The sequence below is a fragment of the Schistocerca serialis genome, chromosome 4, assembly GCF_023864345.2.
Source record: "Schistocerca serialis cubense isolate TAMUIC-IGC-003099 chromosome 4, iqSchSeri2.2, whole genome shotgun sequence".
Classification (NCBI taxonomy): Eukaryota; Metazoa; Arthropoda; class Insecta; order Orthoptera; family Acrididae; genus Schistocerca; species Schistocerca serialis.
Genome location: NC_064641.1, coordinates 242,251,259 through 242,265,722, shown reverse-complemented (window position 1 = coordinate 242,265,722; position 14,464 = coordinate 242,251,259). Strand labels below are relative to the sequence as shown.

At 42.4% G+C, this 14,464-nt stretch overlaps 1 protein-coding gene across 1 annotated transcript in view; it reads right to left on the bottom strand.

The window, feature by feature from the left end:
* The window catches only part of LOC126474381 (octopamine receptor Oamb-like), a 524,955-nt gene extending 510,744 nt beyond the window's left edge, over positions 1–14,211 (bottom strand). The window contains exon 1 of the mRNA XM_050101849.1: positions 14,071–14,211. Within this exon, the coding sequence (XP_049957806.1) occupies positions 14,071–14,211 (141 nt within the window). The remainder of the gene's footprint in view (positions 1–14,070) is intronic.
* Between the last annotated feature and the right edge of the window lie 253 nt (positions 14,212–14,464).

Sequence of the window (14,464 nt, the reverse complement as noted above, 5' to 3'; positions counted from 1 at the left end):
ACTGACGCGGTTTGGAAATCCAGATTTTATCCAGTCATGCCACCACGAAAGACTCCGAGGACACAGAAAAACAATTCGTTTGATTTAATGATTAATGTGCGTGAAAACTTATGGTACTTAACTGCCAAGGTCATCAGTCCCTAAGCTTACACGCTACTTAACCTAAATTATTCTAAGGACAAACACACACACCCAGGCCCGAGGGAGGACTCGAACCTCCGCCGGGATCAGCCACACAGTCCACGACTGCAGCGCCTAAGACCACTTGGGTAATCCCGCGCGCCTCGTTTGATTTATATTTTGGCATTTTTCTAGTGATATTTCCGTTGTATGTTTTTAGAAACCTTTCACCACCATTAAGTTAGTGTATTACAAACAAAAGTTGCGAGTCTATCTTCTAATTCGTGAGCCAAATGTCACTTAGACGCAACTAATTGATCATCAGCCCAGCATAACTTACAATTAAATGAAAATTAATTTTATTCATAAGACACGTAGTAGTTGTAATGTAGTTCTCGACTGAAGCCGTGGGGACGGCATCACAGGCCACCAGTTCAAAAGAAGGGGTCTCAGCTGAAGGATGGGAGGGGGGAACAGTGATTGTGTTGTGAGTTGTGTACAATGTCGACGGGTTTACCAAGTAGGCACTAAGACAGCTACAGCTGCACATATTTTCAAGACAGCGCTGTAATGTTTTTGTCTAGAGTGAAGGTGGCAACGCCGATGCAGGGAGCTCGTAGTTAAGTATATCTCACTGGTATTGTTGTTTAACTCTGGAAGCCAAATAAACAAATATCACGTAAAGATATTTTATTATACATAAATTTAAAAACAACACACACACATCAAAGGCAACGAAGACGTGGAATTGCAACCCTGGACAACGATAAGTACACTATCTGACAAAAGTAACCGGGCACCTATTCGTGGACACTGAAGTGGGTGTGTGCACCCTCCGCCTGTATCACTGCTTATACTTTGCTGAGAACATCTTCAATGAGGTGTCTGAACGTCTTGTTACTCAAGAGACGAAAACCAGAATAGTTAGTAATGTTGGGCGCTAGTGTGTGGAGCGTGGTTGATGTTATAACTCAGTCGGCGAGGTGTTCCATTTGGCTCACTTCGGGACTCTGAACAAGTCACTCCATTTCAGAAATGTTATTGTCCGCGTTGCCTCACATACGCTGGTTTACCATAGGCCGCATTTTCAAAACGGTATAATCGTTGTCTCCCAACTGTTATACTACTATACACAGTACACAATGCTGTGGAATGTCTTCACCGCTTTCTGCGTTTCCTTAGGCGGAATATAGGTACCACTCCATAACCCCGGGAAACACGTCTATACTGTAACCTCGTCTTCTCTGCACTTGACTGCTGGCGCGGCACGTAACAGTGGGTAATGTTCTAGAGGTATTCAGACAATTCAAACACTTCCATTTTATTGCCACAGGATATAGCGTGACTAAAGTCAGAAGTGTTTAGTCATCCAGTGTCTATTGGCATCGGTCTTTACACAACCTCATGCGTCACAGAAATGTGTGGGAGCTGCCCGACCATTGAACCCTATTCTTTTTAACTCCCTACGCATAATAATACCACTTGATGGGTTGCTGTTAGTACTATCTGGATCAACACCGCCTTCGCAGTCGTCTTCAAAAAGGAAGCACGTAGTCTTGTTGCATTCTCCTTAGGTTACCTTATCATCCGTGCAGTCGAAGCCGTTACTCAGCCCGCGTTCCGTTATTTGCGGTCGCTCCCAAGAGCCATCGCACTGTCAGCTTGGGCTGTGCGAATAGTTCGAGAGATAATTTGTAAGAAACATCTAGCATTTGCTGTGATTTATCACATATGACCTACACGAGGCAAGTCGTTTTGAAACTACAAATTACTCTAAATAGTCTCACTTTATTATGATTACGCCCGCCGGTGTGGCCGAGCGGTTCTAGGCGCTTCAGTCTGGAACCGCGCGACGGCTACGGACTCAGGTTCGAATCCGGCCTCGGGCATGGATGTGTGTGATGTTCTTAGGTTCGTTAGGTTTAAGTAGTTTTAAGTTCTAGGAGACTGATGAGACCTAAGATGTTAAGACCCGTAGTGCTCAGAGTCATTTGAATCATTTTTTATTTTGATTACGTCTAGGCGTTTCGGATCCTTAAACCAGTGGGTGGCCTTAACTCAATTAATAAGACATCTAAGTGTTGTATATGTGCCTTTTGGTAACCCGTGACACCGACTGGTTTCAGAAGACAAAAATAAATCACTATTTAACACCAGATTAAAACCTAAATTCGGTTACTACTACATTCTATATGTCCATAGATTTCACGCTTGTCTTTAAATACAATTATTTTCGATCGTTATGACATTTGCATAGTTTAGGTATTTTTTCTTCTTGTTTCTTAACAAAACAGCAAACCTCATGTTTCAGTACCTGAAGAGGATGAGAACTAAGCGCGTGTCGGACTTTATCGAACTGGCCTCGTAAGCACTGTATTAGCCATGAAAAAGCCACTCACAGACACAGTACAGGAGTAGCAGTACATGTAGGAACAGTGCAAGAAAAAGAACGTAACTATTTATCAGTTGGGTCGTTAATGTCTTCCACAGTTCGCGGTTCTCCTACATGTCCTCCAATTCTCATAGACAGGACAACTAGTAAATGCTGAACATCGATTTTCATTAGCGGCCGACTTTTACGGACGGAGGCTCCCATATGTGCTGTGAAACATGGTCTGAAGTACTGCTAAAACTGAGTAGTTTCGACCATATATTCGCAGTAATTGCTGCAGTTTCGCCCAATCAACGAGCAGCCGCTCATTCGCTTAATGCAGGAAAAACCATCTGACGCGTCACTCGGCTATATTGGTGCCCTGAATAACTGCCATTACCGTTTAAGTAATTGCCGCAAGTTGAGTAATGGGATGCTCGATTGCTGAAGGAAGCGGTGAAAGAATAGTGAGAACAAATTATTCATGCTTCCGGCAAATTACAGTTTATTCCTACTACATTTTTCTGAAGGAGTTTGCTTTATCAGTTACTTTAATTTGCCGTGACACCAGTAAACATCAAAAAGTAGATAAATTACTAGCTTACTTTCCTCTTTTCCTCTGTTATTAAACTAGCAGTGTTGACCCGGACGAATGATATTCTAAGTATCGACATACCATCTTATTTTATAGATCCGAATATTTTTTCAACGTCTTTCACCTTTCTCTTCGCAGTATTGGCATTGGAGAATTGGCGGTAAATGAAAATGTCTAAACAGCGTACTGTGATCCTGGTAGAACGAATGCCAGGTAGTATCGAAGCTGGCTTGGGTGGAAAGACGGTTGTTGTTCTACATATTCAATCCGATTAAATGCAAATTATTAACTATTTCGGCACTGCTGTAATTTACCGACCTGCTTCATATGCTTCTTAAATTATGTAGAATTTCTTCTTCGTCTTACTTCTTCTACATATTTATTATAAACTTAAAATGGTTGTACTCAACCCAGGTGAGATTAACTATCGTTTCATATTCATAAACACTTTTGATGATCAGCTTCTGTGCTGTGAAATATTTCAGTTCAACACCACAAATCTGTGAACTACGTAGGCTATCTTCAACAGAAGTTTACAAATTCATTTCTGGATGCAGATTGACTGACACGGAACATTGTATTATGATTAGCGAACATCGACTGAGTAACAACATTCTCTCAGCGTTAGATCAGTAATAATCACCAAGAGACTCCTGTTTTGTGGTTCAAATGGTTCAAATGGCTCTGAGCACTATGGGACTTAACATCTGTGGTCATCAGTCCCCTAGAACTTAGAACTACTTAAACCTAACTAACCTAAGGACATCACACACATCCATGCCCAAGGCAGGATTCGAACCTGCGACCGTAGCGGTCGCGCGGTTCTAGACTGAAGCGCCTAGAACCGCACGGCCACAGCGGCCGGCCCTGTTTTTGCACCAGGACATCTGAAGATGGGCGTTGGACACAAATTACAAAATGCAAAAACATAAAGCTTTTATGTGATGTTTCTTTTTTTTTAAATTACCGCTACCAATCACAAACTTAGTCAACTATTGTATTACTTACAATAAGGGCATACTGATGTTACATAGTATTTTCGTAAATATTGTGGTCATCCTGTGGAAGAAGAGAAAACTTGGTAATAGGCGATGTCACTTTGGAAGCTGAACTGATGTTTGCACGAAAATGTTTTCTAATGGTCACTCACTTTGTTCTTGTGGTGTGGCAATCTGGTTGTGTTGCGTTGCTGTGTTTTCATTTCCGTGACTCTCTCCGTCACTGTTCACAAATCGTCACTAAAATAGCAGCAACTTGGAAGCACAATCATAAACAGACCGCCACCTTGTCCACTGCACTACAGAACTGTTTGTGATCGCGTTTCCTAGATACTGCTGTGTTAGTGACAATTTGTGGACAGTGGCCAAGAGAGCCACGGAAATAAAAACACAGCAACGCATCAAAACCAGACTACCATACCACAAAAACAAAGTGAGTGACCATTACAAAACATTTTCGTGCAAACATCAGTCCAGCTTCCAAAGTGACATCGCCTATTACTAAGTTTTCTCTTCTTTCACAGGGTGACCACAATATTTACTAAAAGACTATGTAACATCAGTATGACCTTATTGTAAAGTTGTTTTTGTAATACCATTTAGCATGAAGATGAGGTTTAAGCCTCAAATAAATAAGTAATACAATATTGACAAGATTTGTGACTGGCAGCGGTAATTAAAAAAAAAAAAAAGACTTTTACGTATTTCTTGAGACAGTCACGGTCGAAAAATAGTCCAAATGGCTTCAAAAAAATAAAGCTTTTACCTTTTAGATTTTAACATAAAATACAACAAAAGTAAAATTCACAAAAACCAGTTTGGCTAGTGAATTTATCTTAGTTAACCATAATCCATACAAATTATAAAAATGAATTTACATATGTACTCGTATGTATGTATGTATGTATGTTGTACATCTCCTACTAAACAACTGGACAGATTTCAACCAAATGCGGTACACATATCCTTTACTGTCTGGAAAGATTAACTGTGAGGTTAAGTACCACCGAGCTATCAGAGGGGTGGGAGTGAAAAAACAGTCTAACCCACGGTGCGAGAATACCCATATTTTAGCCAGCCATTATTTGAGAACGAAAACACTTAAAGACTTGCAACAAACTTTGCACATAATTTCAAACCATTACTATTATTCGTTTCGCTGTCAACCCCTCCAACCCTCCCCACCCTCAACCAAATGATGAAAGGAAGGAATTTTGTCGCTTACTACGTTAAACTGCAACATGAATCATGACATTTTAATTTATTATTTCTTTATTACTAATTGCATCCGCGTCACATTTTGCAGACACAATTCACATATGCAACTGAAAGTACCAGAAAAATTTCATTTCATACCGTATAGTTAAGAAGATACCACCTCATAAGCAATGAGATGCATGAAAAACTACCACAGATGTTTTAATTTATTGTTTGTTTCGCAACGCTTTTTGCAGACAGTATCCACATTTACCGCTGAATGTATCTACAAAAGCATATCATTGTACGACCCATAATACAGCATATATGACGTCAAATACTGAAATGCGTCAAAATCTGGCGCATCGTGCTGGACGCTTCAATTCATTACTTCTTTACTACTAACTCTATTCACAACACATTTCGCAGACGGTAGTCTCACGTACCACTGGATGTAGCTGCAAAATTATATCATAGTACAGCAGTAGTTCAGGAAATACGACGTCATAAAAGTTAAGCAATGAAAATGAAACTGCAGGTCAGCATTTCCTAGATATACTGGTGAATACGCTTGAAACATGTTAAATATGTGTGAAATGAATTTGAGATGTGCTGGCAAATCCACAGGTGAAAAGCTCACCCTAAACCCCAGAACGATTTCCGTTACATTTGGTACACATATTATCTACAATCTGGAAAGAAATACTGTAGGGGCAAGGACCGGCAGCCTCCTACTGGAGTGAGTGTGACAATATGAAGATAGAAGGGAGGACGAGGATGTGGACAGACAGTGAGGGTAAAGGAGGAGAGAGGCACCAATAGGAGGAGAAGGAGATGGACAGAGATAGAGGATGGGGAAATGGATAGAGAGGGGGAAAGACAGGCAGAGAAAGGGAAGAGTAGGAGATGGAAATAGAAGGAAAAGGGTAGGAGATGAACAAAGGGAGGTGGGAGGAGCAGAGGGACAGGGAGAAGGGGAGGAGGAAATGGGAAGAGAGAGAGTGGAGGAGGAGATGAACAGAGAGAAGGACGGAAGGAGATGGGTAGTGGAGAGGGGTGGAGGTGCACAGGGAGGGAGAGGAAGTGGCGAACAAAGTGAAGGAGGAGATGGACTAATAGAATACAAATTTATTATAAAAATGCATATATGGATGTATTTGCGTGCTTATGCTCCACATCTCCTTCTAAACCACTTGAATGATTTCAACCAAACTTGTTATTCAAATCACTTAGTGCCCGGACTGATCGCCGTGGGGGTAGGAACCACCTACCTACGAAAGGTGTTGGGGTGCGGCTGACGAAGTAGCAAAGTTCTTGAATTGCCAATATCCAGACTATACTCATCCAGTATTGCAAAATGAGAGCACTTAGTGACTTGCAGCAAACTTTACACATAATTTTAGACCTTTACGAAACTTTTTGTCATTGATAAGTCTGAAAAAACGACAAAAGAAAAGAAGTTTATCACTTAATACCTTTCCGCTCTTTATCTAGTTAAGCTTCTGTATCAGGTACGCCGCTTCAATTTATTATTTCTTTACTAACAAAGACACATTTCGTCGACGGCATCGACATATACAACTGAATATACCAGCAAAATTATATCATTGTGTGGCATATAGTTCAGGGGATATGATCATAAACGCTGAGAAGCGTGGAAAACAGCCACAGAGGAGGAGATGGACATAGAGAGGGGGAAAGAGGAGATGGAGACAGAACTAAAAAGGAGACGAATGGTATGAGAGTGGAGGAAGGGGTGGATAGGGAGAGAGGAGAGAAGGAAATGGACAGATAGGTGGACAAAGAGCGATGTGGTAATGAGTTGGAGAAAGGGGAGGAGGGGATGGTTTTAGAAGGGGAGGAGAGATGAACAGAGGGGGAAGGAACAGATGGACAGAGAGAGGGGGAGGGAATGATGGACAGAGAGATGTGCAGGAGGATATGGATAGAGAATGGGGCAGGATGAGTGGCGGGTGGGAAAGGTGGACTGGGAGAGTGGGTGGACGAGATGGACAGAGAGGGGATGGGGAGAAGTAGGAGACGGACAGGAAGAGGGGAGAAGATTGGAACAAATACGTACCAGGGCAACCCTGGGTGCTTAGCTAATCTGTGAAAATATTAATGGAAAAACAGCGATCTGTATTAAATTTAAAGAAAATTTTAAAGCAGTTTGGTCGCACAAACTGTCATTTAAAATGTTAAGCGGTTCAAATCAGCTACAATCGTATTCGGAACAATCTCAGAAACTTAGATACTATTAAAACTTAGACGGACACAGAAGCAATGAAAGCAGACCAGTCTCAGACGTACTGTTACAAATTAGAGGGGCAAAGAAACGGTATAAGTTAAAAACTAACACCAACAGAGTAAAACCAAATTGACAATAAGATGTAAACAGGTGATGACCGGAGGCGGCGGTGAACGGAGCACGAACTACATGTGGGAAGGAACAAACGTTGACTGCTGAATAACATGAATACTCTGTGGGTCAGTAGGAGCCAATAAAACAAAACAAGAGTTAAAAACGTGTCTAAAACGTTCAACGAAGTGAATCGATAGCGTACGTCCGCAGTAAGCACACGATGAACACAAGGTGTAGTGGCGACAGGAGGACGCTGTCTCTCGCTATTGAAACGACGTTTCGGTGAACCACTGATACGTCGGAAAGAGGACACCGTCGGTCGCCATGGAAATGTGCACTTCTGATGAGCTACCAGGAACCGATGAGAGATAAAGTCGGATGGGATGCATTTGCGGTAATGCAGAAGTCACACCAGTATTGTAGTGGTGGCAAATAGCAGGAACAGATGGGAGATAAAGTTGTCTTGGGTGCATCTGTTGTAATGCAGACGTTGCACCAGTATTGCAGTGGTGGCATATAGACGAGAGGTTTGAGATGATCGGTGAACAAACCAAAGTATGCAGCCTTAAAAAGTATTTGGCCTGGAACTTGAACATAGAAAAAAATACCAGTGACCTCAATATGCTGCTTAAAAATAGTTGCCCTGCGAAGTGAGCATAGAAAGAAATTCAAACTGGCACAGTAAAATGCTTAAAGATAGTTGTCTTGGAACTTGAGTGTAGAAAAAAATACATAAACCGCCAAAATAGATCAAAATGCCCTATAGCTGGAAAACATGTATAATTTGAGCCAGTATATAAAAACTGTGGATCATATAATCCAAGAAGAAAATGAGATTAAAATCCGTAAGTAAAACAAAAATTTAAAAGCGTAAGCTACGTCACTAAGAGAATATAGGATGAAAAGGAGAAGAAAGCAGGAATGTTCTACAACAAGTCATTGGAAGGTTAACAGAAATGTTTTTCTCTGAAGTCCAAAGGCTCATTTATTTTTCTTAAAAAATGGCTGTTTTTTGTAATGCAAATAGGTGTCAGTTTCCTCAAGAGAATTTAGCAAATTCCCTTTAGGGGCACAACGCAGAGTTTTTAACTTTTTTGCCTATGGTGATGGTGATGATTATGTACAGCATGTTTTGTGAAACGGGTATGGATATGTTCGAGATTGGTCTGATGATGATCATAATCGATTACCTCGATAATAAATATAAGCAAGTCTAACTTAATTTCTTTTACGAATCATAAAAATGACAACCGAAGGTACAATTTTGATGATGAAATTTATCAATGCTTTTTGATTTCTAAAACCATCCAGGAATTTAGTGCAAACTTAATTTTTTTATTGGAATATTTTACGAACTAACATGTTGCTTCAGGAGAATTAAACATTTGTGTAAACTGAAAACTAGGTCTATAAAACTGTAGGATTAAATTTTTTCCAGGAATACATTTTAAAAATTGACCATTCTATAATAACATCGTTTTAACAGATATAACTTATTTACGTTTTTGGAAAAAACAAGATTTTCATTGCAAAATGGATAATGCGATTTTTCAGTTAAGGTACGTCAATGATAAAACAGAGTTATTAGCGGTGTCGCACTTTGAAGAGTAGATGATTTTTATGAATCGTAAAATACATCATCAAAGACAATGTTTCTGCTCGAACTAGTTACACTATTGTTGTCAGCTCTCTGTACTCTATACCGTGAATAACAAAGTTCTGCAAGATATAGCGTGAATAAGAAATTAGTAATTTTATACAATCTGGTGTATGTATACCGAATGAAAAGAGGTCAATAAAAATTAAAGAAATGTAGTTTCTATCAGTAATAGTAGTAGTAGTAGGAGGAGGAGGAGGAGGATAGATCGACCTACATCTACATCTACATCTACATGATTACTCTGCAATTCACATTTAAGTGCTTGGCAGAGGGTTCATCGAACCACAATCATACTATCTCTCTACCATTCCACTCCCGAACAGCGCGCGGGAAAAACTAACACCTAAACCTTTCTGTTCGAGCTCTGATTTCTCTTATTTTATTTTGATGATCATTCCTATCTATGTAAGTTGGGCTCAAGAATATATTTTCGCATTCGGAAGAGAAAGTTAGTGACTGAAATTTCGTAAATAGATCTCGCCGCGACGAAAAAGTCTTTGCTTTAATGACTTCCATCCCAACTCGCGTATCATATCTGCCACACTCTCTCCCCTATTACATGATAATACAAAACGAGCAGCCCTCTTTTGCACCCTTTCAATGTCCTCCGTCAATCCCACCTGGTAAGGATCCCACACCACGCAGCAATATTCTAACAGAGGACGAACGAGTGTAGTGTAAGCTGTCTCTTTAGTGGACTTGATGCATCTTCTAAGTGTCCTGGCAATGAAACGCAACCTTTGGCTCGTCTTCCCCACAATATTATCTATGTTGTGTTTCCAACTGAAGTTGTTCGTAATTTTAACACCCAGGTACTTAGTTGAATTGACAGCCTTGAGAATTGTACTATTTATCGAGTAATCGAATTCCAACGGATTTCTTTTGGAACTCATGTGCATCACCTCACACTTGTCGTTATTTAGCGTCAACTGCCACCTGCCACACCATACAGCAATCTTTTCTAAATCGCTTTGCAACTGATACTGGTCTTCGGATAACCTTACTAGACGGTAAATTACGGCATCATCTGCGAACAACCTAAGAGAACTGCTCAGATTGTCACCCAGGTCATTTATATAGATCAGGAACAGCAGAGGTCCCAGGACGCTTCCCTGGGGGACACCTGATATCACTTCAGTTTTACTCGATGATTTGCCTTCTATTACTACGAACTGCGACCTTCCTGACAGGAAATCACGAATCCAGTCGCACAACTGAGACGATACCCCATAGGCCCGCAGCTTGATCAGAAGTCGCTTGTGAGGAACGGTGTCAAAAGCTTTCCGGAAATCTAGAAACACGGAATCAACTTGAGATCCCCTGTCGATAGCGGCCATTACTTCGTGCGAATAAAGAACTAGCTGCGTTGCACAAGAACGCTGTTTTCTGAAACCATGCTGATTACGTATCAATAGATCGTTCCCTTCGAGGTGATTCATAATGTTTGAATACAGTATATGCTCCAAAACCCTACTGCAAACCGACGTCAATGATATAGGTCTGTAGTTCTATGGATTACTCCTAATACCCTTCTTAAACACTGGTGCGACCTGCGCAATTTTCCAATCTGTAGGTACAGATCTATCGGTGAGCGAGCGGTTGTATATGATTGCTAAATAGGGAGCTATTGTATCAGCGTAATCTGAAAGGAACCTAATCGGTATACAATCTGGACCTGAAGACTAGCCCGTATCAAGCGACCTGAGTTGCTTCGCAACCCTTAAGGTATCTACTTCTAAGAAACTCATGCTACGAACTGTTCGTGTTTCAAATTCTGGGATATTCCATTCGTCTTCCCTGGTGAAGGAATTTCAGAAAACTGCGTTCAATAACTCGGCTTTAGCGGCACAGTCGTCGGTAACAGTACCATCGGCACTGCGCAGCGAAGGTATTGACTGCGTCTTGCCGCTTGTGTACTTTACATACGACCAGAATTTCTTCAGATTTTCTACCAAATTTCGAGACAATGTTTTGTTGTGGAACCTATTAAAGGCATCTCGCATTGAAGTCTGTGCCACATTTCGCGCGTCTGTAAATTTTAGGCAATCTTCGGGATTTCGCGTTCTTCTGAACTTCGCATGCTTTTTCCGTTCCCTCTGCAACAGCGTTCGGACCTGTTTTGTGTACCATTGGGGATCAGTTCCATCTCTTACCAATTTATGAGGTATGAATCTCTCAATTGCCGTTGCTGCTATATCTTTGAATTTGAGCCACATCTCGTCTACATTTGCATAGTCAGTTCGGAAGGAATGGAGATTGTCTCGTAGGAAGGCTTCTAGTGACACTGGAAACATCCCCCAGGCTGTGGCTAAGCCATGTCTCCGCAATATCCTTTCTTTCGGGAGCGCTAGTTCTGCAAGGTTCGCAGGAGAGCTTCTGTAAAGTTTGGAAGGCAGGAGACAAGGTACTGGCAGAAGTAAAGCTGTGAGGACGGGGCGTGAGTCGTGCATGGGTAGCTCAGTTGGTAGAGCACTTGCCCGCGAAAGGCAAAGGTCCAGAGTTCGAGTGTCGGTCCGGCACACAGTTTTAATCTGCCAGGAAGTTTCATATTTTGCGTTTGTTTCTGGTGGATTTGGAAGAAACGGCATTGAGCCTAGCTACTACGACCTTGTGATCACTAATCACTGTATCAGTCTTGATGCTCTCTATTAGCTCTGGATTGTTTGTGGCTAAGAGGTCAAGTGTGTTTTCGCAACCATTTACAATTCGCTTGGGTTCGTGGACTAACTGCTCGAAATAATTTTCCGAAAAAGCGTTTAGGACACTCTCGGGAGATGTTTTGTGCCTACCACTGGTTTTGAACAAGTATTTTTGCCAACATATCGAGGGAAGGTTGAAGTCCCCACCAACTATAACCGTATGAGTGGGGTATTTATTTGTTACGAGACTCAAATTATCTTTGAACTGTTCAGCAACTATATCATCAGAGTGTGGGGGTCGGTAGAAGGAGTCAATTGTTAACTTAGTTCGGCTGTTAAGTATAACCTCCACCCATACCAATTCGACTTCACTACAAGATAAACCACTACTGACAGACACAAACACTCCACCACCAATTCTGCCTAATCTATCTTTCCTGAATACCGTCTGAGACTTCGTAAAAATTTCTGCAGAACTTATTTCAGGCTTTAGCCAGCTTTCTGTACCTATAACGATTTCAACTTCTGTGCTTTCTATTAGCGCTTGAAGCTCAGGGACTTTCCCAGCGAAACTACATCAATTTAAAACTGCAATTCCGACTGTTCCTTGATCCAAGAACGTCCTGTATTTGCCATGAACCCTTTGAGACTGCAGCCCACCCCGTACTTTCCCGAGGCCTTCTAACCTAAAAAAAACGCCCAGTCCACGCCCCAGCCTCCGCTACCCGTGTAGCCTCCAGCTGAGTGTAGTGAACTTCTGACCTATTCAGCGGAACCCGAAACCCCACCACCCTATGGCGCAAGTCAAGGAATCTGCAGCCAACACGGTCGCAAAACCGTCTGAGCCTCTGATTCAGACCCTCCACCCGATTCTGCACCAAAGGTCCGCAGTCGGTTCTGTCAACGATGCTGCAGATCTCTGTCTTCATCTCGTAAGCAAGACCGGCAGCCTACACCAAATCAGATAGCCGCTGGAATCCAGAGAGAATTTCCTCAGATCCAAAGCGACACACGTCATTAGTGCCGACATGTGCCACCACCTGCAGCTGGCTGCACCCTGTGCTCTTCATGGCATTCGGAAGGACCCTTTCCACATCAGGAATGACTCCACCCAGAACACATACGGAGTGCACACTGGATTTCTTCCCCTCCTTAGCCGCCATATCCCTAAGGGGCCCCATTACGCGCCTAACATTGGAGCTCCCAACTACCAATAAGCCCACCCTCTGCGATTGCCGGGACCGTGAAGGCTGAGAATCATACTCTGAAACAGGGCAGGTAGCTGCATCTGGCTCAGCCAGAGACCGTACCTGAAAGCTGTTTGTCAGACGCACTGGGGAGGCTTTCTGATCAGCCTCCGGGGACGTCTTTTGCTGCCTGCCACGCCTTGGAACGACGTCCCAATCAACCACAGGCGAGGGCTCAGCCCCACTGCGGGCAGCAGCCGGAGCAAGCACAGCGGCAGACCGATCTGGGGACAGATGGGACGAGGTTGACGTCCCCGTGATACCCAAGTCCGGCTCCCCACAGTGGCCATTGGCAACAGCCTCAAACTGCGTGACCGAAGTCAGCGCCGCGTGCAGCTGTGAGCGAAGGGATGCCAACTCAGCCCTCATCCGAACACAGCAATCACAGTCCCTGTCCATTCTAATTGATGTTGAACAACAGTTACTGAAACACGAGTCCGTGCCTAGATAACGCAAGGGAAACACGCAAAGAATGTATGAACTAACCTGTACAAATGCCTAATGACTGCGCTACAATCTGCCTGAATTTACGATTACAGAAACTAAAACTCGAAATTACACCTCTTATACGAAACTCACACGCAATTTAAGTAAGAATTTACGAAGTAAACACAGAAAAGAAGCTATATACGTAACTTTCTGCGCTGTCGATGTGCACCAACTGGGAGCTCAGGCCACACTGGTCTCTGAGAGCCGACCTTGCTCTGTACACTGCTTTCTGTCAACATGTGTTCCCACAATTTCACGTAAGTACCTCAAATGTGCAATTTTTAATGTGTGATGTTCAAAGGAGTCCGTTATTATAATGTGTGGATTTTCTATCCTATATTATAATGAAAACCCGCGTCTTGTGGGAACAGTATTGGTCGCCCATTACCAACCAAAGATATTTTAGTGCGATATCGGTCCAGCATGTTCTCGAAGGCAGCATGAAGTTTCATTGCTCCCTCAAGGTGTCCTTCTGGTATTCCACTGCATATCCTTTGAATTTTGAGCATTTCATTGGTAGAATCCCCCGACATGGTAGCCAAGGTCACTAAAGCACGATTACGTGGTGGTATCGACTCAGAGGCATGTTGGTTACATCCCTGGTGCGGAAAATTTTCATTGTCAGTATTTGGTCGGAAATGGGAGGAGAGGTATCGGCGTAAAATACGTTATAATGAGTCTTTGCTCCAATCTCCTTAAATAAGTTCCAAACTCCTCTGTAGTGTCTCATGTGACACTGTTGATGGTGATCCATCCATCGGATGGGAAAGTTAAGCCTGGCGGCCC